A 26181-nucleotide genomic window follows, 5' to 3' on the forward strand; every position below is an offset into this window, starting at 1 on the left:
CGTTGTACGCAGGTTTGATGAAAACTTGTGTTAGCAATGTATAGCGTCTACACTTCGCTCAGCTTAGGTTGTACGAATCCAGATCTCTAGTTCTTCAAGTTCAATTATCGCACTCAAACTCTTCACTGAACCCATGTTTTTAGTGTAGTGAAGATGCAAAACCAAAACCCAGGTATAAGAAGCAAGTGTAGACGAGCTTATGTTAGTCCGCTGATGTAGGCTATAAACATCATAAAAAGCACTAAAATCCTCATCCATGAAACTTACAGAAATCAGAAGTGTCTGACCACTGAAGAAAGTACCAAAACAACCACGTATTTATGTATATGTACCAAATCATCAATTATTTACAACTTCATAAAAATTTACAATCATATGTATTACATGTAGCATCAACTACACCGTAGCCAAATACAAAACAGATACATATAAATAAAATGTTAGAATATCATATAAAACTATAACCTCTGAAATTTAGAGTTTACAATACAACATACACCTTATTAATTAACACCTCATTATTAATCAGTTGATTTTATCAAATCTTAAGTGTTACATGTTGTATTATATACCGTTTATCAGTGAAATCACCACGAAAAAGTTCTAAATCAATCTGTAACTGCATTCTTACACGAGTATAAAACCAATCTATTGATCATCAAGATTATGATTTCCATTCATCCCCAAATGGTCTCATTCAAAGATATCGTGTAAATAATTATGATAAATCTAAAATCATTCTAGATCATCCCTAAAAATTTTAAACCCAATCACTGGAAAATATAAATGTACATTTCCACATCATCAGCAGCAAGCGATTCCTTGTTACAACTAATTGAACAAACAAAACCCATACTGACTGGTCTGAATTGACTTGTAGATGTAGTCAATACAAGAAAAGTGAGGGACCTACCCTTAGTTATGTACCACTTGCATACCAATTTCTGAGATTGTCCTTTGTATAATATACAATTTTGTTAACATACCATTTCGATATTTCATAAGTTCTTGGAAATGCATTAGAATTCATACATATAGATATATACATCATATGATTTCACCATAACTAAAACAAGTGGTGAAGTCCTGATGTACATAAGTTTTGAATTATATACAACCGTCATACATGTTTTCATATTTGGTATAAACTAACCGGTCTACCAGCTAAAGTATTTCCGTTCAATTCGCAAACAGCACGGATCGCATCTGGTGGACTATGAAATGCAATGGTTCCCTCACCAGTAGGTTTACCAGTTTCCGGATTACGACGTAAACGCAATGATTCGGTAATTGGTCGGAAACCACGGAAAAATTCAATCACTTCAGCGGGCGTGGATCGAAAATGTATATTGGTGATACCAATGACACATGCCGGCCGTCCAGGCCTGGGCGGAATGCTGCCGTACATTTCATCAGGATACAAAGGTCCAGGTAGTGGACGTCGAGGGTCACGAGGCGGACCTCTTATCGGATGACCCATAGGAGCCATATGCCCATCAACAGGCAGAGGCAAGGGTGTTATTCCCTGCTTCTGTTCAGCTACTGACGATTTAGTATGGAACAGACGCACAGCATCAGCCCGTGATGGCAGTTTATTGACGTACAAGAAACGCTTGCCCATGTATTGCTGGTTACGTTTAAGGGCCTCTTCTTGATCATCCTGCGATGCAAATTCTATTAAACAATCGCCAGCGGCTCGGCCGTCTGGAAATCTCACAATCTTTATGCTACCGGGCACTACGTTTAATCCATTGAAAAACTGTTGAATGTCGGCCTCGGTAGACTGATATGATAGTCCGAAGAGATGACAACAAAAACCATCCGACTGATCCTCTGAAGCTGGCTCACCGAGATCAGTCGGTCTACTACCATTTTCATCCGTAACATTTTCGCCTGGCTTTTCGGTTTTTTGTTTCTCCAAGTAATCTTTATGATATTTGACGTGACTTTCTATTTCTTTGCGACTCATCGGACGTACGGTGATGACACGGTCATCTATCGTTGAACGCGGAATTTCAATAGCCTGCCTGAAATCTTCCGAAGTAGCGAATTCAAGATAAGCTGTGCCTAGAGCTTTTCCATCCAATCCGTACTCGATATAAATGCTATTAGCGATAAATTTCAGTCCGTGGAATAGTGCATGGATCTCATTGATATCCACAGTCGACGGGAGTCCTTTTATACAAACGCACAAATCATCAGGGATGCCGATTAACTGTCTCATAGGAGATAACGAGCGTTGTTTCTTCGATGGAATAAAAGAATCGATTGCTTCTTCGAATTCCATTTCTGAACATTTTACAATTGAGACTTGACGGTCGTCCATGTAACGACCAGCTTTCTCCATAGCATACTGCATGCTTTGGGGAGTCGCGAATTTTACGTACGCCGTACCGCAACGATTGCCACTAGAGTCATTAATCAATTTGAGACCATCGTGAAGAATCTCGCATCCGCTGAAGAAACGACGAATATTGCGATAACTGACCGTCAACGGCATATTCGAGACGAACACGCAACATCCAGATTCTCGCGGCCGTTTCAGGCCACGCTCATCATCAAGAAACGGTGGAATCATTCTTGTCATACCTCGAGACATGATGCTCGGATGAGGCAGTAAACCTGCTGGCTGTGAATTCGATTGCCGTTTGGAATCACCATTAGTGTCATGATTACGGTGCGACATATCATCGTTGAGAACGTCACGAGATTTCTCAGATCTTTCATGTCGATCTCGTCTTCGTTCTCGGTCCGAATCCCTTTCCTTCTCCGATGAAGAACGTCGATCTCGTTCTGACCGACCTTCCATTCGACTTCCGCTCTTGTCGCGGTCCCGTCTATCTCGATCGCGAGTTCGGTCTTTTTTCAAACCTTCGTCCGAACTTCGATCGCGTTCGCGTCGATCACGTTCTCTCGAATCGCGTTTCTCCTTCGTTTCGCGTTGATTGCTGCGTGGTCGGTCTCGTCCGTGATCGTCCGATGATCGCTTTTCTCGATCTCTTTCGCGTGATCGTTCGCTGCGTTCACTTCTGTCTCTGTCTCTTCGATCTTCTCGTCGTCTTTCATCATCGCGGCTACTTCTCGCTTGTTCGACATTGATATTCGATGACGCGGTCAGTTCTGGTTTTTGATCTATATTCGACCATCGACTCGAGCTATGCATGTCTCTCGGTGTACGGCCAATAAGCGGTCTGGAACTATCAACAGAAGGTTTCTCGAGTAAACTGCGTCCTTCCATTGGTCTATTATTCATCAACGGTCTATGAGACATACCGGTGTGATGAAAATGATGATCGATCGATGAATTTGGTTCGATCAACGGACTGGCCATTAGAGGTCTCCGTAATTCTCCAGCCGACAATCTAGGATCGACAGGCGCAGACATATCGGGGGCCTGTGAACGAACTGGTCTCGGACCGGCGCCGAGAAGAGCGGGTCGACGAGGAAAATCTTTAGGAGGACCTTGTATTCGAGGTGGCCCTTCGTGCCATCGATCACGCGGAACGCTATCAGTCGCCGGGGGATAAGACGGAGTTTCTGCATCGCGCGCAGCCTGTGGATTTGGTTTATTTCGAAAATCACGCGCTTGATGACCACTATCAGGGTTTTGAAAACCTTTACCGTGTAAATGTGGCTTCTCGGTAATTGCATTCACATGCGCACTGTTCTTTGTATCTATACCGAACATACCTTGCTCGCCAGCTGGGAATCCCTGATGAGCTGGGTATCCAGCAATCAATGGCTGCTTCATTTGATTTTGTTGCATTAACAACGGATTCAAATGGTTTAGATTCATATGCGTCATGTTCGTTATTTGATTTAAAGCACTCATCGGAATCTGACCAGTGGCGGAGATCAATGGGTTGAATCCAGTCGGAGCGACGAGACCTACCGACGATGGTAACGAAGAAGGAATAGTCGGAGATGTGGTTTGCGCTACCACTGCTGGATCCTCACCACGCGCTATAGCTATGACCTGGTTCATCTCGTTCTTACTGCTCAGCATCAAAACGATCTTCTCGTTACACATCATCTTCCCGGACAGCATCATCGCGCGGCGAGCGTCGTCGTCAGTCGAAAACGCAATGAACGCGTCTCCTTTTTCACCTCCGATTATGTGAACGCCACCATCCGGAATAGACATACCGGTAAAGAACCGTCGAATATCAGCGGCACTGGCATCCCACGACAGGTTCTGGAGACGAATAATTACAGACATTGTATCGATCTACAAGAACAAAAATGAATCTTTGAGCTATTTATGTATACGATTGTTAATTCATGCAATCCTGACAGCTGAAAAATCAGAATACATGTAAATCTCATCTAACATATCTTGTATGTGGGAGTCGAGACAATCACCCTACAAAATGAGACTTATCGATGAAAAAAAAACACCATGAATTCAATGTATGACAAATTCTCTTCTATCTTTCCACCATAGAAACAGTAGTTTTAATGTAGTACTGGTGTGTAATAATATTTGTAATTCTAAATCTCAGAAAAAAATCATGAAACAATACATTTAGTGGTTGGTATGCTTATGTCTGCAGCAGTAACAAAAATTCGCTTTCACTGAACAACTCATAGTGATACTATACACAGATTAACTTGATACACAGGAAAATATACCATAACCTCAAGACACTGACAAGAATGTACAACACTGGACTAGATATTTTTGCCAAAAAAGCTCTAACTTTATTTCGATAACTTAAATGCGAAGTACACGAGATGTATTAACTAAGATCTACCAGTATATTTTTTGTGAAAAATGTCCATATCTGAAAATAAACCAGACAAAATATTTAAATTCAAGAAGCAATTGTGGTCAATAATACTTGGCTATACATGTAATTGTATTGCTTGTGTACCAAATCATATAATTATATTAATGTTTTAAATCAATGTTTTTTGTTTGATAACATGTTACTTGTTATTGCAGTTCTATTCTACATCATATTTCAAATATTTCTATCATATGCTAATGTGTTGTAATTCATTTGAGATTGTTACATGCAGGTAATACAGCTCAGCTCTTCCGGTCATATTAGTTGCTGCAACTGTACGCCATCTATCAGATCATTTCCACACTTAAGTAACCGTAAATCATTTTTGATAATAAAATCTGCATTTCAGATGTATCAATATATCTGGGGCAGATCTAGGCTAGAAGAAAGGGAGGTTCACCTCATAATATGTAAAAAGCACTTTTTGTCATCACAGGAGCAAAGTAATTGCAGGGGGTCAGGGGTTCAAACCCAAAAAAATTTTGAAAATTCAGGTGCATTTATTATGCAATTTTAGTGCGTATTAGATCAAGATCAGTACAGAGGATAAGAAGCCTATATCAAGTGGATTTTCATAAGTGCACTTGGTCAGAAAAGGGGTTCGAAACCTCCAAACCCCCTAAGTCCGCCACTGAATGTACATGAAAAGGTTTTGAAATCACTGGTTATATCCGAGCAGTTTCAAATGATTAGTTTGGAGACTAGATGGTTTTCAATGGCTCTTGGGGTTTAATCAGCAATTCATTGCAAGTGGGATTCATCATAGAAATAATACATGAACTTTATACATATGAACACAAAATCTATTGAGTACAATGTACACTGGCATGTATACTGTCTGTAAGTTGAATATACATGTAGCGTATTCTAAATTATCACTTTTGAAAACAAATAACATTCTTCATATTGCAATTGCAGTCATGTTAATACATCGTAATAGATAATCCCCATGGAGGTCATGATTCGCAAAAACTATTTTCATGTGGCCTTGTCACTCAATTTCACTCAGTTCCTTCCTCAATCTACTTCCATTTTGTAAAACTAGAAGCAATACTTTAATATCGAGAAAGAGTAATGGTACTTAAAAAGCTGTGAAGTGAATTGAACATGAATGATTAAACTGTCAACTTCTCATCTGTTGCCATGGTAATGGGTGAATAGAACTGAACCGAAATGAATAAATTCACAAGCTTTAGATTTTAAATGTCAACATCCCCAGGCAATTTATGTAGTTCCAAATCATTGTGTAAAGACCATCATCGGGTACAATGGTTACACCCTTCCTTTCTTTTTGTTTCAAATTGTAACGAGGAAAATGTCATTCTTTCTCAGAATTTCTGCAATACGTGCATTAGCTTTTAACACTAGTATCATGAGTTGATCCTAGATAACAGTTTTAGTGGAGAACTGAAAAATTCAGAATGAAAAGATTTTTTCAAGCCGTTTGGATTTTTGATTATGGGGCTTATATTCAACCATTATTTCTATTTAAATTGGGTACAAATTTTAAAAAATTCTTTACCAGACATTGTCTCCTACGTTTGTATGGAATTTACAGATTAAACCACCCATGTGTAAATGTATATCATCATGCTCTAAGGTCTTCAATGAATATCATAAGGTCTTTGATGAATATCTTAAATAGGAATATTCTTTCAGGACATCCATCAGGGTCCCTACAGTTTAGTTGTTCCTGGATATAAGAAGTTTTCAAGAAAATTTAAAATCTCGAGGAAGCGTCCGCATCACTTTCATATCCCAATTACTGTAGACTCCTAAAATAGATACCGTTTATCTTGGTTAACTGTTAATTTGGTGGTTTTGTAAGAAAATTTTTATCCTTCACACTGACTACATTAACTCCGTTGTCTATCTGGTAACCACCTTAATGCGAAAAAACAAATCCTGGTCCCAACTGTACCATTTAGGCATAGTTTACTGTACAACTAAAAACTATATGAAAAAATTGCCCATTTCTCAAAATTAAAGTTTTTAAGGAGTTTCAGGCATTTGCTCAAATTTAGGAAGTTTCAAACACCATTAAAAACTTCTTTTTATTATTTTTTAGTCACAGGGACCCCGACCAAGAATATCTGTTTCAGGTTTCTCTTATTTCATACAGTATACTAAAATACCTCCTCTCACCAGACATATCTAATATAATAATATTTAGTGGCAAAATGTACATGTGTTATATCGAATTGGATGTCCTTGAGGATTTGTCTAAAACAAGGGAATTGTCTTCTTGACATACATTAAGGCCTATTACTGTGACAGGCTGCATAATCTTGTGTTGTCATATTGCCACAGCAAGACATTTGTTGTCCAAGATGTCAGGCACTTAAAGGGTATCCTTTCCTGTATAATTGCTTGAATGTAACTTCCATTCATTTACGACACTGAAGAAATGAGATCCATAGAAAAATCAGAAATATCCAGATAAACTTGTGGATGCGTCTCAAGAATTGTAGTCTTCAATGAAATCAAGACTGTCATCGCAGTCTTGAGGGAATGACTTTTGGATTAATCACCAGCAACCTATTTTGTGAATGGCCTGCATGTTTTGTGTGGGGATTGGATAAAACTGTAAGACTATGGAACGCCTATATTTCATTACTAGTTGGTGGTGCACGAAGTCACAGGTTTACATCATACTTTTACATCATACTTTTCATGGCGTCGAAATGTACATTTCACTTGTATCAAAGTATAACAAATGCAATGGAAAACATTATAAGCATGTCATTGTCTTCTTTCATTATTTCATCCAAGATACATGATTAGCAGGTCAAATTGCATTGAGAGTGTAGTTTTATCCATGCACTAAAATTTCAAGTTAGAAGCAAAGTTTTGATGTATATTGTATATTCCCGCACGAATGGGATTGTAAATTTTGTCAATCATACGAACACCTTGAGGGAGTTAAGGGAAGTGTCACGTTATGGGAAAGGGTTAACTAGTTGTACAACATGCATAAAGGCAGGATTCTCAAATAAAATTCATCCAGTTCATCCGGGGAATTAAAATTAATTCTTGTCATACGTGCCGAATCTATTGATCTAACAAAACTTCAGATATCGCGGCATTAGTCGATAGTCGACGTCCTGTAACACGAAGAGGAACATTCGTGTTTAGTGAAAATTCAAAATCCATGGATGTCACCTAAAACACAACACTACAGTACAAATATGTGAAGGACACAGCTTAACCTTGAATATCAAGTTTCAGAAAAATGTATCAGACAGTAAATGTGTTGTCCTGAAAATGTCAATCTTTTTGATTTCAATGTTCACGAACTACATTTTTAAGCTATACATCATCTACTGTTTATTTCTATATCTGGTGTTTTCATGGTGAAAAAGTATGCTTCTAGCCAATATTTTGACTAATCCGCAGTATTTCACTAACGTGTATGCACAATATGTAAATGTGTGTATGAAAATAACTTAGTTTTGATACGGAAAATGTGTAAGTGCAAATATGTTCAAATATATTAAAAAATCTGTAAAAACTAATATTGATGAATTTTTGATTATAGGTATCCATTAAATGTACAGCAATTGGTCTTACTTCTGTGCAATCACTGGCAAGAATTTGACAATGAGATATTTACACAAACTTTTTCAAGTTTTACTTCTTGCGTCGAGATTGAGAGGTTAAACAGGAAGGCGGAAAAACTACACCTGGTAAAACAACATTATGTCATGTCCAATGTATAAAAGATTCCGATGATAAATGATATAAGTACATGTAACCCATTTTGATATTTACTGTTCCGCTTATCCATGAAAAACTTCACTTGTACATTTATCAAATCACAGATCATCAATATCGCAATTGATCCATGGTCTGAAACAGTGTAGTCTAGTATTTGTTGTTCCTGAAACTCTTGGTATTCAGACTTAGCCAAAAACCACAATTTCTTAGCATCTATGTCGAACATTGAAAAAGTAAATAGTCATTAATAAATCTAGATATAATCTAGAGTCTAGGCCTTAGTCTTTACAAGGTATGTTTGAAATTGGTAATGTTTATAAGGCGAAATCAGGGGTTTAAAAACTCTAAACAGAGTAACAAGTTTGGTGAAAGGACTGCAGAGGTGCCGCAATGAAAAGAGAGATGCCTGAAGTTACTCAATGTGTGTACTATCACCACAGGAGATTAACTAGGCTAATCATGGACTATAAAATGAATACATTTGTTTTAGGCCTTATATAGCCCATGGGCTAATGGAGATGGGTTTAAAGTTCGCTACAAATGCCTAGTTCAGACGGACAACTCTGAGCAGCTTGTTGTAGCGTTCAATGTTGATGGGCCACGCCACTGCCTCGGAAGTCGCAGTTTCGAGTTAGAAGTCGCCATTTAGGGTATCACATGATAGTTATGTGCTCACTCAATTGATAGTTGACGAGTTGCTTGATGTCTCCAGCGGCCGCATACACAGCAACTCATGAGCGACCCAAAAGTGATTTCTTGGCAACAATTTCCGATGATTTTCCTTCACCTCATGTCAAACATGTTTGATATGGGGCGACTCGGAGCAAACAGATTTGACAACAAGAATTTTTTCTTTCCTGTTGCTGCAGATGAGTGACCTTTTCTCAGCGACCGTTGCTTGACAATTGTTATGAAAAGTTGCCCGTCCACACCATGATTTACCAACACACATGCGCAGTTGTTATGTTCTATGAATTTATCGTTCTACTATAAGCTATATTATAAGAGGCTTGGGGCACACGTCTTTCTTTCAGTTTGTCTTTTAGATCAGTGGAGTTATTTGGTACGCAATGAATGTTACTGGCCCAATTTATGTTTAAGAATCGATTTTGTGCCGACATAGTGAAGTTTAGAAAGATTTCTGGACCATTTAAACACCCGTTGAACGCCCTTCATGATGTCATGAATATGTATATACATTCCACGCACCAATACTGATCAAAACAAGTGGTTGCACAAGGTGAAGTTGGTTGCTTTATGTTATATTTCTGGTTACATCCCATCTTGTGGACTGGTAGTATAGCGGTCGTACAGACGTGAAACCAACTCGCCCTCCATTTGGCATCATATATAATTTCTTGAATTCTTTCATTTCAAAGTTATGTTTACTTTTGTTGTTCTTGATATAGGATCACACAATAATTAATTGAAATTAATGGAACAACGATATTTGAGCCAATCTTCTTCGTTTTGAATCACTGAGTTTTTCCGGGCATTTTACCGTATTTGAGGTGGCTATAGCACTTTATATTCCCAATCCTAGTCTCCACAGGCCGTGTTCCCAAGATCCCACAGCACACAAGGGTACATAAAGCATAACATTACTAGAATTGCTGATAAAATGCAATTGGAATGTGTAAATTCATTATATGTATGGTGTACAGGGGAAACATGATCCAATTCAGTATGTACCTTGGTATTGGATCATTCATTTATTACGTACGCATTAGGGGAGGGGTAAGGCCAATTGCATACTGACAGTCAAATTTCATGCAAACGTAATAGATGAATGATCCCTATGTGTGAAAACAATGAGGTGACCCTCAATTAACCCAGAAAACATATAAAATTGATGTTTGTACAGAAATAGTTCAAGGGCTGAAAAACATATTGTGGTTTCCATGATTTTTTGGAATAATAATGATATGCTCGACGATTTGAAGAAACTATAAAGAAATTCTAGACTCTTTTTTTTAAGATGTTTAAAATGCATATCATTCACGTCATTTTAATGATGATTTGTGCAACACAATTGACAGAAAAATCAAGCTTCTCGTGATATAACAACACCGGAGCATGTGTAAAATCATACTCAGTTTGATCCATAACGACGATATGCGGAAAAACTGTTCCCATTTCTCTCAGTAAATCGGCGTAACACCACAATGCAATTGTGGAGTGCATGTAGTGTTAAGTCGCAATCGGGCGGATGTGTGAAAATACAAGGCTTACCTGATTTTAGTTAAGATAAATTATTCATCAAAAAATGGTAATGTCTTCGATTAAAACCAGTTTCGCGATCGAATAAAATCTTTCGTTCAAAAAATTGTTCTTCGCTTATACGTCCCGTCTTATTCGCGACGTAAAAATTAATCCAGTCGATTTTACGCAGCGGGACGCATCACAAGACGTGTGAGACAACAGCCCGTCGTATCCATGGCAAAATGTAAAGTCTTGTTCCAAATTACACGCGGTAAATTTGAATATCTCGATACATTGTAAACGGCATCGCTCGGTAAAAGCTGAAACGATCTGAAACTTCATAGAAACAAGTTAGAGAATGTAAAAATATCGTGCAATCTTGTCAGGCGCATGTAATGTACATGAATTCACATGAGCATCAATTCATTTCACAAGCAGTTCACACTAGGAATAACTCACATGTTCTTTCGACAATCATGTCCTGCATCAGTAATATCAAATACGTCAAAAATGAAGATCTGAATCGCGTAGTCAGGTTGACCTTATTAAACAGCTTTAAATAGGACGGGTTTACTTGCGGGAAGGGGGAAATTTGAAAATTTTGATATATCTATGGTCTCCTAGGACAAAAATTCATAACTTTGATCAATTTTATATCGTTGGTTGTTCGCGTCCACATGTCCACTAGGAAATGGTGTAATTAAGTAAAATCTAACATTTTGCGCACATTCTTGGGAGTTTCCTTACAAATAAACTTTTTAGTTATGTACACAAAGATAGTCATTCGCGTAAAATCCTAAATGACCTGTCCTTACAGAGTAATATGTCATGTTCAGTCACTCATTAAAAGGCGCAGTTGTAAACGTATTTGACTATCTGTGCTCCATTTTTCTTTATAGAATATATGTTTTCCAAATTCGCTATTCGAAAACTGTCATAATGCCTTCAGAACAAACTAATTTAAAACTTCACTTATTTTTTTCTATTTACTTTACTTGCTTGTCTATAATTGTTATTTGACGAAGAAAAGTGAAATTGTCGCACATTTCAATGAATATAACTATCAAAAGGTTTGTCTCAATATTTTCTAAAACTTCAAGCAAGAAAGCAGAATGGTGAATGATACAAAACAACAGCAACGTCCTTTGTACATTAATTGCAACTTGGGACAGTCATCAGAGTTGCTTTGGAAACAATTTGGAAATAACAAGCACAATACAACGGATAACATCTAATTGCGTATCTACTGACTAAGGCAGCGCTCAGAATATCTATCAACCGGCTACTCTTGTGCAAAATATGAAACTCGAAAATTTAACACTAGCGTAAACGTCAGCAAAACACATTTAACTCCCTGGAACGTCCGACCAATTACCAAGACACATAATTCCAGGTGTTTATACTTTATGATTACAACATCTATCCATCCGTTTGAAAATTTTATATTCAGTTATTCCAGAAAATGTGCTTGTTTGAAGATCTCCGCAAAATGTTCAAATCTAGATTGTTCTGACCTGATTGCAATGTTATCGCAAAAATGTTTGTAATTAATTGTGTCAAATAAATTCCATCAGAGCTTCATTCATTGATCTTCCACACGCGTGTCGTTGTCGAAAAATAATTTCAGTTTTACCAAAATCACCACTGCCGCAAAAATCTTCATGTCCGGTGAAAGCGATTCATCCTTTTCTCCCAGAAAATCAGACATGTACACATACATCCATAGTGATGATCTTTTTATGTTTCTTTATATTGTTCTTTTAACGAAATGTTAACAAATAATAAGTGGTAAAATCTTTCGTTCTAATGAACTTATGGAAAAGTTTTTCCCAAAATGTTTCATTCCGAGGAAAGAATTCAACGATGTTTCATCTAGCCTTATTTCCTGTTGGTTGTTCGGGAAATCTTAATTTGTCAAGGACATCAATCATTATTCTATAGGTAAATGTATTACAACAGGCTATAACTCTATAATGATTATTGTAAATGATGGGTTAGGGATGGTTTTTGTTGGGTCAAAGACAAATAAATAACACTGGTTAGTACTACATAAAATGTATGCCACCTTCTCTAAAATCAATATACATTCAAATCCATTAACTTGTATCAGTCAGTGGAATCTGGATTTCGATACAATCTGCATATTTTTTAGTCCTCCTACGGAATCGTTTGTAATGTGAGGTTATAATTCATTTGGATTTCATATAAATTTCATCGGTGTCAAATCATCTGAATTACGACATAACCACAATCCAGATCATTTGGGACTGATGAAATAAGTCTAGCTCGTTAACATAAATGAGATCATTTTTCAGATGAGTCCAATCAATCATGGTGTTGTCTCCGAGTTTGCCGCCACTTTTTTTAAGTCGTTTCAAGTCTCTAAATTCAATTTGCAAGTTTTCAATAATTCCTCAATTCAGTCATTTATTCCCTCCCCTATCAACGAAGTCTAACGAAAGTATCTTTCACAACGAACACAGACAAGTCCCGAGTTCAGTAGTTAGCCAGACGGTTGAAAGGCGTCGCTAAATATCCTCGCCATTCGTCGTGCACGCACAACGTTCGTCTCCACCCAACAACAACCAACGTCATACCTCGGCTCTTCCCGACGCCAAAACTGAAAAAATAAAGTTTATTTCGCCACAAAAAGAACTCCCAGCTGATCTATACGTTACCTTCAATTGTTTTGTGGTGTCATAAGTTATCTCAAACGTGCAACAGCGTGGACAAATGCAAACATAACGTGTAAGAAAAGATCCAGAGGCTCCGAAAATGGCATCCAATTACCTGATCACATGACCACCAGTGATTTCTATAATGAAATGTAGACGGCGCACGAGGCTGGAAACAAAAAACTCATGGCGCGGGCCACGGGCCGATAATTGTTCCGTCCACCGGTTGTTTATCTTGTTGGGGCATATTTTGTAGAATACTCATGCAAGCTAGTTATGCTAATTGCTCAGCCTAAATGAGATTTAAGATCAATCTAAGCCCATCTTAGTTTCATAGCCAATCTAATTTAGCTATTTCTGTGAAGGCAGAATGTTGTAAGACAGATGATTGAAGTTCGTCAACTCGTTTAATGTAACAAAGCAAATTAGCGTATTTCGGACTGAGTGAAAAAACTTACACAATCACTAATAAGAATTCATTAAATTCTATGTAAACATCTTTATTAAAAATATACATCAAAAAATCTCATAAGTACAAAAGGTGATATACAAATGGCAATGCATCTTGTCTATTTGTTGCATCGTTTTTCGATCATCATTAAATTGTCCAACGTAGACATTTGTTACATTCATTAAGTACATAGTATTTGGCAGGAGTGGGTGTATATTTCTATTGATACATTGATATGGAGGACGGAACTAATCATAAATTTGATCTAAAAAACCTAAGTCAAATTTCTCTATTTTAGAATAAATATGGTTTGCTTAATAGAGTTTATATAAAAAATCATTTTGACTCCAATTACTATTGACTAATTTCTACATACATGGCCCCCGAAATTACCACCAAATACTTATTTTGCTTACTTTGCCATAAACATAAACATATAAAACTAGAAATTTGAAAATTCTAAAATTTAGATAACAAGCACTATACACAGGACTCTAATCATCCCTATTTTACATATCTAAATTCCGAAAATTCTTTCCCTTAAATATCTAAATAATACTCCCTAAGGATAAGTAGTAAGCCTTTATAATGAATTTAAATCAAGAATCTTTCATCGACTAAGGTTTTCCTGGCCAAGTTCTTCTTTCCAAGACTGTCCCGAACAAGAACCAGCAACTGAAATAGAAAATTAGGTAATTCAAGTAAGCGTTATACTGTGCAAGTTAATGTACAACTTGAAAAAGAAAACTTACCTGATCAATGAGATAAGTGATAATCGCAGCTAGGATGAAATTCTGAGAAATCAGGTCCACAACGCAGAATAGGAATATATCGAACGTCAACAACGTCGATTCATTACCATAAAATAGAACGTGATCAAAAGAATGTCCATCATCTGAAGAATCGATAAAACAAATATTTTTAGATTTGGGTGTGCCACAAGCAAAATCGAAATCGTGTATTATGATGCTTACCATTATAGAAAGCACCTTTTTCAGTCACCTCTTCAAACTCTAGATCCAAAATGCTCTCAAGTAGTAGTTTGTCTTTAACGATGTAGTCCAAATCTTTCAGTGCCTTATAATCCAATATTGTAAGAACAGGTATTAATGACAAAGCAGTCATGATAATTTCAGTACGACATATAAAGGAGATAGGACAACTTACATGATCTATGAAAGCGGACAAGAATTTTGTAACAAGGTTATACGCTTGAAGACTCTTCACAAGCGCAGCATTTCCACCCTGGCCTCGTTCCATTCTATTAGCCTGACCACTCTACAAGTATACCCAGTCGTAAACATGTAAATGATAATATCTCAACAGAATTATGGAAATAGTTTTATAACACCGGTTTAATTACCCCTCGTTCAGTTAAAGGCATCAGTACTCGATCGTACTGAACTCTTAACTTGCGAGGCAATGCCATCTGAAACGTCTGCTGGTCAGTGTTTGGTACAAGACCACGATGTCCAACAAGATCTTGCTGAAAAACGCAAATCAAATTTTCACATTTAACGATAATCATCTTGTAAAGACTTCTTAGCGGTGTAGAGGATTTTCAGTCCAATACAGGCAAAATCAGGTTTCAAGATCAACTCGACTGCACGGGGCTTACCTCCTCACGGTGTAGCGCGTCGTGCATTTCTTTCAGACCAGTATCGGCGAGACCATGAACTGATCGTCCATGGATATAATAACCGAACTGAGCGTTAGCCATTATAAACACGCTGACGTTACTCATCGAACATAAATCCACATAATTCTGCACTTTATCCTCGATGAAACGTTCGTAGAAAAACGTGAAGAACAAATACTGACAAAGAGCTAGAATAAAATATCGAATCTATCGTCAGAGTACTGTAGACAAATAATCCTTAGCTCAAAACTTAGAGTATCATTAGATTAGGAAATACTAAATGCAAGAAAGGAGATGAAGAATACACCAATCTTGCTTCATTACTTACCGACAACGAAGAAAATACAAGTAGCAATGGCGTAACGGAATATACGGCTGTCCGGAGCTCTATAACCATCAGTAGGAATATAAAATAAACTCTGCGGATCAGCGCTAGCCAGGTATTCAAATCCGACGACTTTCAAGAAGAAAATGACCGCCATCAACTGGAATATCGGACGAATCTTGCGGTGCGTCTGAATTTCGTTCCATTCGTTCGCGATGAAGTACGTACGCCATATCGACACGGGATTCTCTTTCGTTTTCTCCTCGCCTTCGCCCATCGTAACGACGCGACCCTTCGGCCGTTCCCAGTCGATGAAGAATATATCGATCGTGCACTGGCTGGCGAACAGGTGAATCATCTCCAGACATTTCAATCCGAATCCAACTGACAGATAAACGACAAACGGTAGCTCTTGTACGACCGTAGGTATAAATAAGAAAACAACATTTTGTCTCTGAAATGAGAAATAAATGAGTTATTCTTTTCAGTAGATGATGCTTTGGTGAAAAAAATGTTATGTAAGTCCTCAGATCCGTCAAATTCAACAATGATTTTTTAAGCTTTCATTAAGTACGTTTGACTTACCTTATAAAATATGATAAACCAGAATGCAGCTCCGAATGTAACAATCAAAAATATATTAGCGATCGCCCCGCAGGCATAGGCAACAACCTTGACGATACTGACGAAATCGACGGCAATTTTACCGGCTCTGCGTGACCAGCCCCATGTCCGCATAGCGGCATAAACTGCGGCCAGTGAACACAGTACGCCCATAGCTACCGATAAATCGTAGTTAAATTGTGTCTGCGATGATATGTAAATCACATTGAATGATGCCTGCGAAAATAGTGAAATCAAGCGTTGAAGAATAGAAAATAATCATATGAGACAATCATCTAATGAAACAAATATATACCTGAACAGTAGCACCAGTTCCGTATTGATTTGACTTCAATTCTCCGTATTCAATTTGTATGTATGGAGGAAAGATCTGCCCATCCTTACTTCCGTCTTGCAGCTGTACATACATATTGATATTCTTCGCGTACCGTAGAAGTTTTGATCTCGAATCAGCGGCACTGTTTGGATCTAAAATTGATTCATCGAATTAATACATCCATCTAATTTTTCACATTGCTATTGATGATCAGTCAACTTATTCAAGTCACCACATACTTGTGCCTGTTGATTTAGTTTTCGTGCTCACATTATCGACGAGGAAGAATCTTCTAGTTAACTGCCACTGACGTCTATCTGTTCCTGTAGTAATAAAATGAAAATGATTCAAATAACAGCTTACATTATTTAATGATGTTTGTTTTCGTAATGAAATATCAAGTAAGTCAGCGTTTATCGCATTTCCAAACATCGAGTGCATTTTTTGGAAAATTATAATCTTTCACATTTCACTATGCATCTCTTACCTTGATTAATAAAAGTATTACTCCTCCCTCGAAGGTTTTGTACTTTTAATGGAACTCCGTACAACTGTTTAATTGTTCCAGTTAGAAATTCCAAATCTAATTGAATTGGTTAAGGACTACGATGCAGACATATGATAAGAGTCACATTTATGAAAATTACAGGACCCCTATGTATCAATGAAAATTTCCAATGTTTCATAAATAAGAAAAGATCCTGCAAGTAGGAAGCACAACGAACAACCCCAGTATCCCTATATAATAAAAAAATTCTGGTTTTTTATCATACAGGGACACTGGAGTTGGTCATTGATTCTGGTTTTATTCATTCATTGTTGATTGTGACAAGTCCCTGTAGGCGTATAACTACTTGCAATTTTTCAAACCATTCCCCAGTCAAACCATCATGTAATACACAAAAGGATACACATATCATAAAATATCAGATCAGATTCAGGTCGGTCCCACAGTTCATCAATAGATAATGAACACTGAAATTTAAAATTGACAATTTATGTTAGGCTAGAGATATGGCTCTTGATTTTTTTAGGCCTTGGCCCTAAGAAAATTTGTTAAGTTCCCACTAGTCCGACTAGTCCTGTAGGACTAGGCATTTGAAGTTTAAGTTGACAAATGGTGATGGACACCAAACAACAACAGAGACCCCTAACCCATCACCTCTGCTGACTTTTTTGGGAGCTAAAGATTCATCAATTCATACATTGTTTCATGGTTCACAGCAAAAAAATTTACAAATTATCAATACACATCAATTTCTTACCAATTTCATATGACAGCCACACAAATCACTTACCGTTTTAGAGTACGATGTCCCAAATTGGTAAGCAGAATCCATTTCCGAAAAAGATCCCTTACATAATTGAAGTTTTCCACCTGTTGCCGGAGTAAATCCCAAGAACGTGCCGTTCAAGCTATACTGGGCGAGGCGGAAATTTAAATTTGACGTTTCAGCTGGCCCATTGAATGTAAACTTTGTCGTAATTTTTGTCTCGGTGAGGACTTGTCCCGCGTCCTGCTCTTGATAATACAACCACGGCATATTAGCTGGCCTAGAATATGTAATATGGTATAGGGTGAACTAAAAACCGAACAGAGCTCATTCATTTATTACGTACGCATAAAACTTCCCCCTTCCCCGTACGCAATATGGGCTATTTTGTCATATACATTAAGTATAACAGTACGCAACTGCATTTACCCCACCCCTTCCCCTAATGCGTACGTAATAAATGAATAACCCCTTAGTAAACTACAAATGAATTGACTGTTGTCATACAAGTACCAGTAAATATCATCTACATGAATATTTACCAATCATTTCTGCCGCCACCAACTGATGCCCGTAACCTCTCATACTGAGAGCATGCATCGCCTCCAGCCTTGCCAAAATTGTCCATGTTACCATAAATCAGCGAGCACAGATTACCGAGCAGTTCGCAAGCAGTTCGATTCGAAAACCTCTCCTACAATAAATCAGAAAGGTATCAGTAGAGTAGAAGATTGCAAGCTCACAGATGTGTTATTAGTTTAAGTTAAGTTCTGATCTAATGAAGTAAATGTATTTGAAGCATTAATATCAGAGAACATATGCACTGTGGGCCTACCTCACACATGGCAACTGCAGCTCTGATATTCCGTTGGAAATATGCCGATTCGACAGTTTGTGTATCATCCTGCAGAAATGTATAAACAATACGCTAATTTCTAGGATTATATCATACCGGTTAAGCAGCCCATAATTAGAACAGACATAAGCCTGGAACTATTGAATTTCATATAACTTTGACTTAATTTTCGTATAATGTACTGTATGAAGACGAACTTTGAAAATATCTTACAGAGGCTTTGATAGCGTACAGAGATACCGTATCAACTGGTAAATCACTTTGCGACGCAAAACATAATCCACCCGACTAAAAACAGATGAAACACGAAAACGTTTTTTACGAAAAGAATTCAGCGATGAAAGCGAGATACGGCTCAAATCTTCTTCCATGATACCTTTTGGCTTGGAGGACAGTCACAATTTGTCGAAGCGGGTATCATAGACAATAACTGATTGCAACGTTCACATCTACAAAACAATTAGGGTACAGTTAGTCTTAAGTCCCGATCAGTCCAATACTCTAATCTAATGGTACGTGCGATATGGGCTTCTGTTACGTACCTTGATGATCCACCGTTCGGTTTTGTTCTACCGATACAAGCTTCACACATTCGAACATTTTGTGTTTGAGCGCTGTTCTTCAACCATGTACCGTTCAACGTACGTTCGACTAAAAATGACATTATTAATTGTGATGGACTATCTATCATTATAATGCATTACAGTCATCGAATAGCCAAAGGACCAGTTGCTCAAAAGGTTGGTTTAAGATAACCATAGTAACAATACAGTTTAAATTGACTCTATGTCAACCATCTACCGGTTAACTCTAACCGAATTTTCAGCAACCTGGCCACAGAATTCTTTCTTTTATTTAAGTCAATTAATTCATATTATACATCTTTTTTTTTATTTTGAAATTTTCTATTTTTCGTATATGATGTAATACCACACAACTATTTGCATTTTATTCATTCAAAAAAGACAAATACAGAGAAAGCTAAGAAAGGATTATCAAGGAAAATATCATAGGCACGGACAAAAAGGGTAGAATTTAATAGGATTGTGAAGAAAGAATATTTATACATACCAGCAACGTAAAATGGTAAACAAGATTGGCAGGTTTTAGTAGCAACGTTGACAGGATTCGTTGAATCACACTCAACACAATTCCAACCATCTAAACTAGTCACCTATTCATACAACAGAATTTACCTTCATATCACAGCGAAATCGATGTTAGGTGCTGATCGTATTAGCTAAGTGCCCGTGATTAGTAAATCGTGTTATGAAGCAGAAATGATTAGCTTATTTACATTGAGAGTCAAGTAAAGCTATAGCGTTATTCATGCCTAATTTGTAAAAGCACTAACATAAAGCTCATTACATGAAGGTGACACTACAAATTGAGAGCTAACTCACAACTCTTCAACTGCAGCTTGTCAACGGTTTATAGATGAAAGGTCAGTAGCTCAAAAGTTGTTTAGAGTTAACTAATGGAAATATCACGTAGTGACAATTAAAAGTTCATTGTTACTATGGTATTCATCCACCGGTTATCTTAAACCAACCTTTGAGAAATTGACCGGAACTGTCCACTTGTTATTTGATAGTTAAGAGTAGTTAAGTTTTAGCAGAAGGCAAGTCTGGATTCATGTCAGTAATAACATAGACACAATGCTAAAAATATATACATCATTGAGCTGGCTACCGTTACTATCATGCAAGTGATACCTGTAAGCTTTGAGCTGGGGCAACTCGGACAAATTCCTGGGTTAATGTTAGGTACCGTGTTACATTTTACACAATTCCAACCATCCAGGGAAACAATCTTTGTGAAAAATTAGAAAATTTTCATATTCAACATCGATATATTTAGTAGTTATCATATTTTTAGGGCGTGAGTATAATGATGTTAGAAACCTGGCAAATTATGGCAGTTTTATGTATTATAGGCCCTATCATGGATAATGAGTATGTGAAACAAAGTGCACCAAAATCTAAAAAATCTATTTTGAAAATTTAAATTCATTTCATGACTAGGCTTTCCAAATGACAAGATCATTTATTTCACTTAATCAATCACTGCTATACATTTCAATTTAGTTTATTCAATGAGGCATTTCATACTGCAAATAAACAGATTCTCTCTCTCAAACTCTGCTTATATAACTTTTTTTCAACCAAATATTTCACTGACTGGTTCGGTTTTCTTAAATAGGACTAAATTTAGGCTACAATTCCAAGATAAGATACTTACAAGTCCATTTGGACATTTCTGACACTGGATATCTCCACCATAATTTTTTGTAAGCTTATATCCCTGTTGGCATTTACATGTAAATCCTGTAAAAAAACAAAATTATGACGCAAAAATAATTATGCTGCACTCAATATAGCCAGGTCTTTTAATAATCAATAAATTTTAGTTTATTTACCATTTGGACTTTGAATCTGAATGCTGCTGGCAGCAGAACAAGGGGAGCATTTCAATTGCGTGATGTCGTAGAATTCGTGAACACTATCAGCAGCAGTATTTTTACAGTCTTTAACTGTCTGATAGGGAATAAAAACGGCAGCTTCAACAGTGCCGACTACAAAAATTAACAGAAATACTACGCTCAGGATCGATTTGTTTAGATCATCGTCCGCCATCATGGAATTCCTGCTGCTATGTTCGGGCTGAATGAATATATCATTAATTCATCAACTACTTTTTTCAAATAAACTAATAGCCAGATGTAGAAAATATCATAAAATATATACTGTGTTTATAGAAAATAAATTTGATACGTTTATTTTTGGGATAAGTGAAAATACATATGTTGGTTCGAATCCCATAATTTTAAGAGCGAACTGGCGCGCGGCCTCGGGGTAAAGGGTAGCTCCGAGTATATCCAAATCAGAGCATCCATACCCAATGTTACCCAATGCTTTCGTAGTACCGTCCGGATGCACTCCTCCTGCTCTTTAATGCGAAACGGCTGAGCGAAGTTCCTCTCGAAATCTTTTCTGGGACTTGGGTACTGGACCCGGCATCGATGCCTCGGCCTAATACATCGACTTTTCGCGGATCTATATCTATTAAGATCTTTATTGCTTTGCTCCTAGAACAACAGAATTGCTTTATGATGACTGAGCTGTCGGGAGAACATATCAAGTTATTTTAAATTGCGCGGGTGACAAGTCAGCCAATCACTGATCCCTGTTCTATTCAAACCACAAATTTCTTTAATAAGTTCATAAATTGACCACTGACCACCACTGACCAATTCAAACTTCTCGAATATGAGAAAGAGTCGCCACAAGTGATAAAAGTCAAAATCGTTTATTCGAAGAAAACTTATGGTAGAAACAACGATGACATAAACAAAGCGCAGGGCCAAGCCCAAAAGGGCTTCATTTCAACCTTTGATTGTTGCTAAAAACTTCATGAAAGATTGGAAGATTTTTAACGTGAATCATATTTATTTTCATACAACAATTATAGAAAATGCCAGATTACGTGCTTGAGGAATTATAATGTAAGAATTCCTCAACCACGATGACTATATTTCAAAAAAGACCAACCATAATGGACGTATAAACTATAAACTAGGACAATCAGCAAGGGCTGACAAAGTTCCGCTAACTGGAAGACGGCACCGATTATTCATAATATTGACGAGTAAACTTATCCTTTCTCGCATCGAATTTCAACTAGGTGTTGAAATCGGAGCCGTTCGGTCCAAAGGACGGCCTACGTCGACTGGTCCTAGTACCTATTGGGGTCAAAAACTTATTATGCCGGGCCCCTGTGGGCTCAAGGCAACATTTTCAGACTTAACGTTATTTTCTCGTTATCATTGTGGGATTTTCTACTGGGCCACAACCACGGGTCGGAATCCACGTGCCCGACCGGGCACTAAACTACCCGATCGGTCTAACGGTCTCTCTTCCGAGTGGCCCAGGACCTCTGACCACTACGAAACGTGTATGGATATAAAATATATCTAACGTTAGAGAGTTGTCGATTTTCTCGGCCTGGTTTGTTTTTTTTTCAACCTAGATATTTAGTGATAATGTATCTTATCTGGGCGTTCAGTTTGGCATTTAAACTTAATTTTCGTGTTAATCAAGTATAGTGAATAGGCAGACCCGATTCTCATAATTCTGTTCAGTTTTCACTAAAAGCTACGATGAATTCGAAACCAAATGCTACCAGCGGTGATTTGACGTGTGGTAATGACCTCAAGTGGAATAATGATTCAATTAGGTTAAATGAAAAACTCAACGAAGACACGGTTTCATTTCCTCTGATTGTCAAAGCAAAGGTGGGTGTAAATTCAGCGGATTCCGACGCTAAATCCGTTGATGTCGAAGACGTGTACTGCATTCTTGGTATGAAAGATGTCGATATGGTCGAGGCCATCCTCCAAAATACTACCGCGTCTTCATCCACACCTGTGGCAGGAAGAGAGAAATTAACTAAATTTACTAATCTAATTAAAGAGATCAACTATTCATATTTTTCAAAGAACCAAAAGTTCAGCATTCCAATAGACATGAACTCTAGTTTCCGTGTTGTTCCATCGCGAACACCGAACTACGTTTACAAAACCGTTGCTGATTTGGCCGTAGATATGCCCCGGTTTGTAAAACTTGGAATGGATATCAATATTCCTGAGCCAAAAAATGTAAAATTACGTAAAGACGATGTCGTCGAATTATTGGAATGTGTCACAGGTTCTGTGGGTGATTCCTTTATGTGTTTTCGTCGGAGCAATCGGCGCAAGTTTAAGCTAAACTTTGACTGCATTGGAAATTTCACTGTTGTAGCGGACGAGTATTATTACGCGAGCATCAAAGACATGTTGAGTGTTTCGAAAAACCTTCCTCAGCGAATTTGTTACGACGACTGTTTAAAGATTGACGAAAAAGAATCGTGGTTGCCCGATGACAAGAGAACTTTCGTTCTGATGAAAACGTTTACGCAAAGATATGCCGTTTGTGTGAAATTATCGAAGTATAGCCTCGATGACTTACAAGCATTTACCACCTTGCACGATTTGGGATCATTTACGTTATTTCCCACAAATACTGGCAGCGAACACATTGCGAGGATCGAATTTTCAAGCGCCGACGAAAGTTTTGGTGCGTATCAAAAGCTGGCGAAAATTTTCAAGAATTTCAATTTTCAAGCGAAGGCTATTCCGGTTCAGGATTTTATTATACCGTTCGGAAACGACTTGAGAGAACTGCCAATTGATAATTGGTATGAAATCAAAACATCGGGCAAAGTACAAAAAGGTAAAGAATTATTTATTTGAAACATCGCGCTTATTTTATTTAACTTTTAATTGATATATACTCTAACTATAATCCTAATTCAGGGGCTGAATATATTCTAGGGTAAATAATTGGGGTTATTAAATGTCTTCACTGGGACCACTCTGGTGAATATTTTTTGTTTTGTTTTGAAATTTAGTTCGAGCACAACTGGTGAACTTTCTATCATTGCCTAGGTCTAAATCGAGGACACCTGTTTCTCTTCAAAGGCCTAGCAGTCACATCGAATCAGCGGATACTGACCGAAATTCTGGATCTTCTGTTCGGGTAAATATAGCGGCATGACCGGATACACAAGTCATATAGAAAACACAAGTCATATATGACTTATATATTGGCTACATTTACAGAGATGAATTATATCAACCCATATTTCAATTAAAATTTTGCAGACTAACGTCTCCAAAGACGAAGTTGATTGTGATTTTTCTTCTGTGGAATATACCGAACCGTTACACGCGCTAGAAATATCTCATTCATTGAAAAAAGCTGAAAAGCGATCAACGGATGAACACCAATTTCTTCCTTTAGAAAAAGCCTGCCATGTTAAACAGCCGAGAGACAAGCCATCATTTTGGCGACCCGCTCATGTGCGCGAGATTAAGCCGAGGGCTATCGTTTATCCAGAGCAATGCAAAATATCTTCAATTAAATCACGCCCAGATTCGGAGAATTGCACTCCTTTGATTGTGACAGACGAAGAGATATTAGACGGCTATATTTACTCCGTCGTTCCAAATTGGACACATCATTCCAATCCAGATGATTTTGATGAATCGAGAGGTAAAAATCGTCTCAAAGAGATTTTAGGCGACGAGTCTTCTCAACTAAACCTTATCACCCAAATATCAGACCATTCGGTGGCGGTAAAACCATTCTCTAATTCGGATCGCAAAGGAATTCCAGAATACTTGCCCTCCGTGACTGACTCGTCCTCCAAGCAGTATCGGTCGCCGCGCGATGCCACGCCAACAACGACGGCTACAACCTCATCAAGAATCAAATGTCTTAGTGACATCCCAGAAGATATATCTTCGTTATCTGTCAACGAGGTCGCCGATGTGGTCAAATTGCACGCATTGCATAAACTATCGGACATAATCCTAGAAGAAAAAATTGATGGTACCATTTTTCGAGAATTGACAGAAGAGATGCTTTTGGATGAACCGTTTAATTGCAACAAGTTCCAAGTGCTTAAAGTGAAGAAACTACAAATCGGGCACAAAACGAAATATTAAGATTTCAAAAACTGCATTGCTTGTATTAGCCTATATATTCAAATTTTGCTTTGTTTTTACATAGTTTTGTTCCTGGTGTTTCATATTTACAGTAAATGGCACGCGAACTTTGCTTTTTTGGGTTTCCGGTTATTATTATTATCGAGAACCAATTTTTGGGATTTACTGACAGCTTCTTTCGAGCGTCCTTAGTCTGTAACAAGTATCATGTACTTGTATATAAAAGACTTTAGCATAAATGTTATATGTTCTTTGTGTATAGTTTGTTTACGCGTGTTGCCTGATGATTATCAATAAGCCTGTTATGATTTATCTGTCTGTCGCACCTAATTCTTTATCTTAAGTCTAACTGTGTCTCTGCCCTCCTGTTGTACATATCTGTGAAAAAATAAAAAATGCCATATCTGGTCACCTAACAATCTTTGTTCATTTTGCACCTATTAGTCAGTATTTGTGCGTATAATAGCTGAAAATGTTAATTGAGATTATCATATATCTTAGCTTTTTCTTATCTTTGAAACAAAATCTCCCGCCTCCTTGACTGGTTTCCGAGATTCCAGACAACGAACGATCGAAGCATGACATGTAAGCCAAATATTTTTTTTTTTCTTTACGCGGTTTGTAAGTCTATTCCGTAGGTCTTATGCACTGATGTATATTATGGAAAATAAAGTTCTTGTTAAAAAAAAACGACCGAAACCAAGATCTTTTCTCTTAAGGTTTTCTCTCAAAGGCACGTGTAGTCCACTGTTCTAATCAGATCGT

The 26181-nt window shown here is 37.5% G+C and overlaps 3 protein-coding genes across 4 annotated transcripts; 1 reads left to right on the forward strand and 2 right to left on the reverse strand.

The window, feature by feature from the left end:
- Positions 1–317: 317 nt before the first annotated feature.
- On the reverse strand, positions 318–13492 carry LOC141901763 (uncharacterized). Its single transcript, XM_074789212.1, has 2 exons — positions 13388–13492; positions 318–4228 (listed from the first exon to the last, which is right to left on the reverse strand). The coding sequence occupies exon 2, from the start codon at positions 4217–4219 to the stop codon at positions 1133–1135; it is 3087 nt and encodes a 1028-aa protein (XP_074645313.1). The 5' UTR covers positions 4220–4228; positions 13388–13492; the 3' UTR covers positions 318–1132.
- A 416-nt stretch (positions 13493–13908) lies between these two features.
- Positions 13909–21507, reverse strand: LOC141902409 (meckelin-like). Of its 2 annotated transcripts, XM_074790119.1 has the most exons (21): positions 21289–21507; positions 21111–21196; positions 19941–20043; positions 19412–19520; positions 19246–19318; positions 19083–19157; positions 18849–18917; positions 18556–18707; positions 18038–18293; positions 17651–17714; positions 17227–17322; positions 16979–17062; positions 16719–16891; positions 16385–16639; positions 15803–16253; positions 15454–15662; positions 15199–15321; positions 15003–15113; positions 14810–14912; positions 14588–14730; positions 13909–14510 (listed from the first exon to the last, which is right to left on the reverse strand). In XM_074790119.1, the coding sequence occupies exons 1-21, from the start codon at positions 21503–21505 to the stop codon at positions 14430–14432; spliced, it is 3033 nt and encodes a 1010-aa protein (XP_074646220.1). In that variant the 5' UTR covers positions 21506–21507; the 3' UTR covers positions 13909–14429. The 2 variants fall into 2 exon arrangements, with proteins under 2 accessions (XP_074646220.1, XP_074646221.1); XM_074790120.1 differs by lacking the exons at positions 19941–20043; positions 21289–21507 and having other exon boundaries at positions 21111–21139.
- A 1457-nt stretch (positions 21508–22964) lies between these two features.
- On the forward strand, positions 22965–26080 carry LOC141901807 (uncharacterized). The gene is made up of 3 exons (XM_074789289.1): positions 22965–24139; positions 24318–24445; positions 24571–26080. The coding sequence occupies exons 1-3, from the start codon at positions 23029–23031 to the stop codon at positions 25414–25416; spliced, it is 2085 nt and encodes a 694-aa protein (XP_074645390.1). The 5' UTR covers positions 22965–23028; the 3' UTR covers positions 25417–26080.
- The last annotated feature ends 101 nt before the right edge of the window (positions 26081–26181 follow it).

This window comes from Tubulanus polymorphus, chromosome 3 (genome assembly GCF_964204645.1).
Source record: "Tubulanus polymorphus chromosome 3, tnTubPoly1.2, whole genome shotgun sequence".
Classification (NCBI taxonomy): Eukaryota; Metazoa; Nemertea; class Palaeonemertea; order Tubulaniformes; family Tubulanidae; genus Tubulanus; species Tubulanus polymorphus.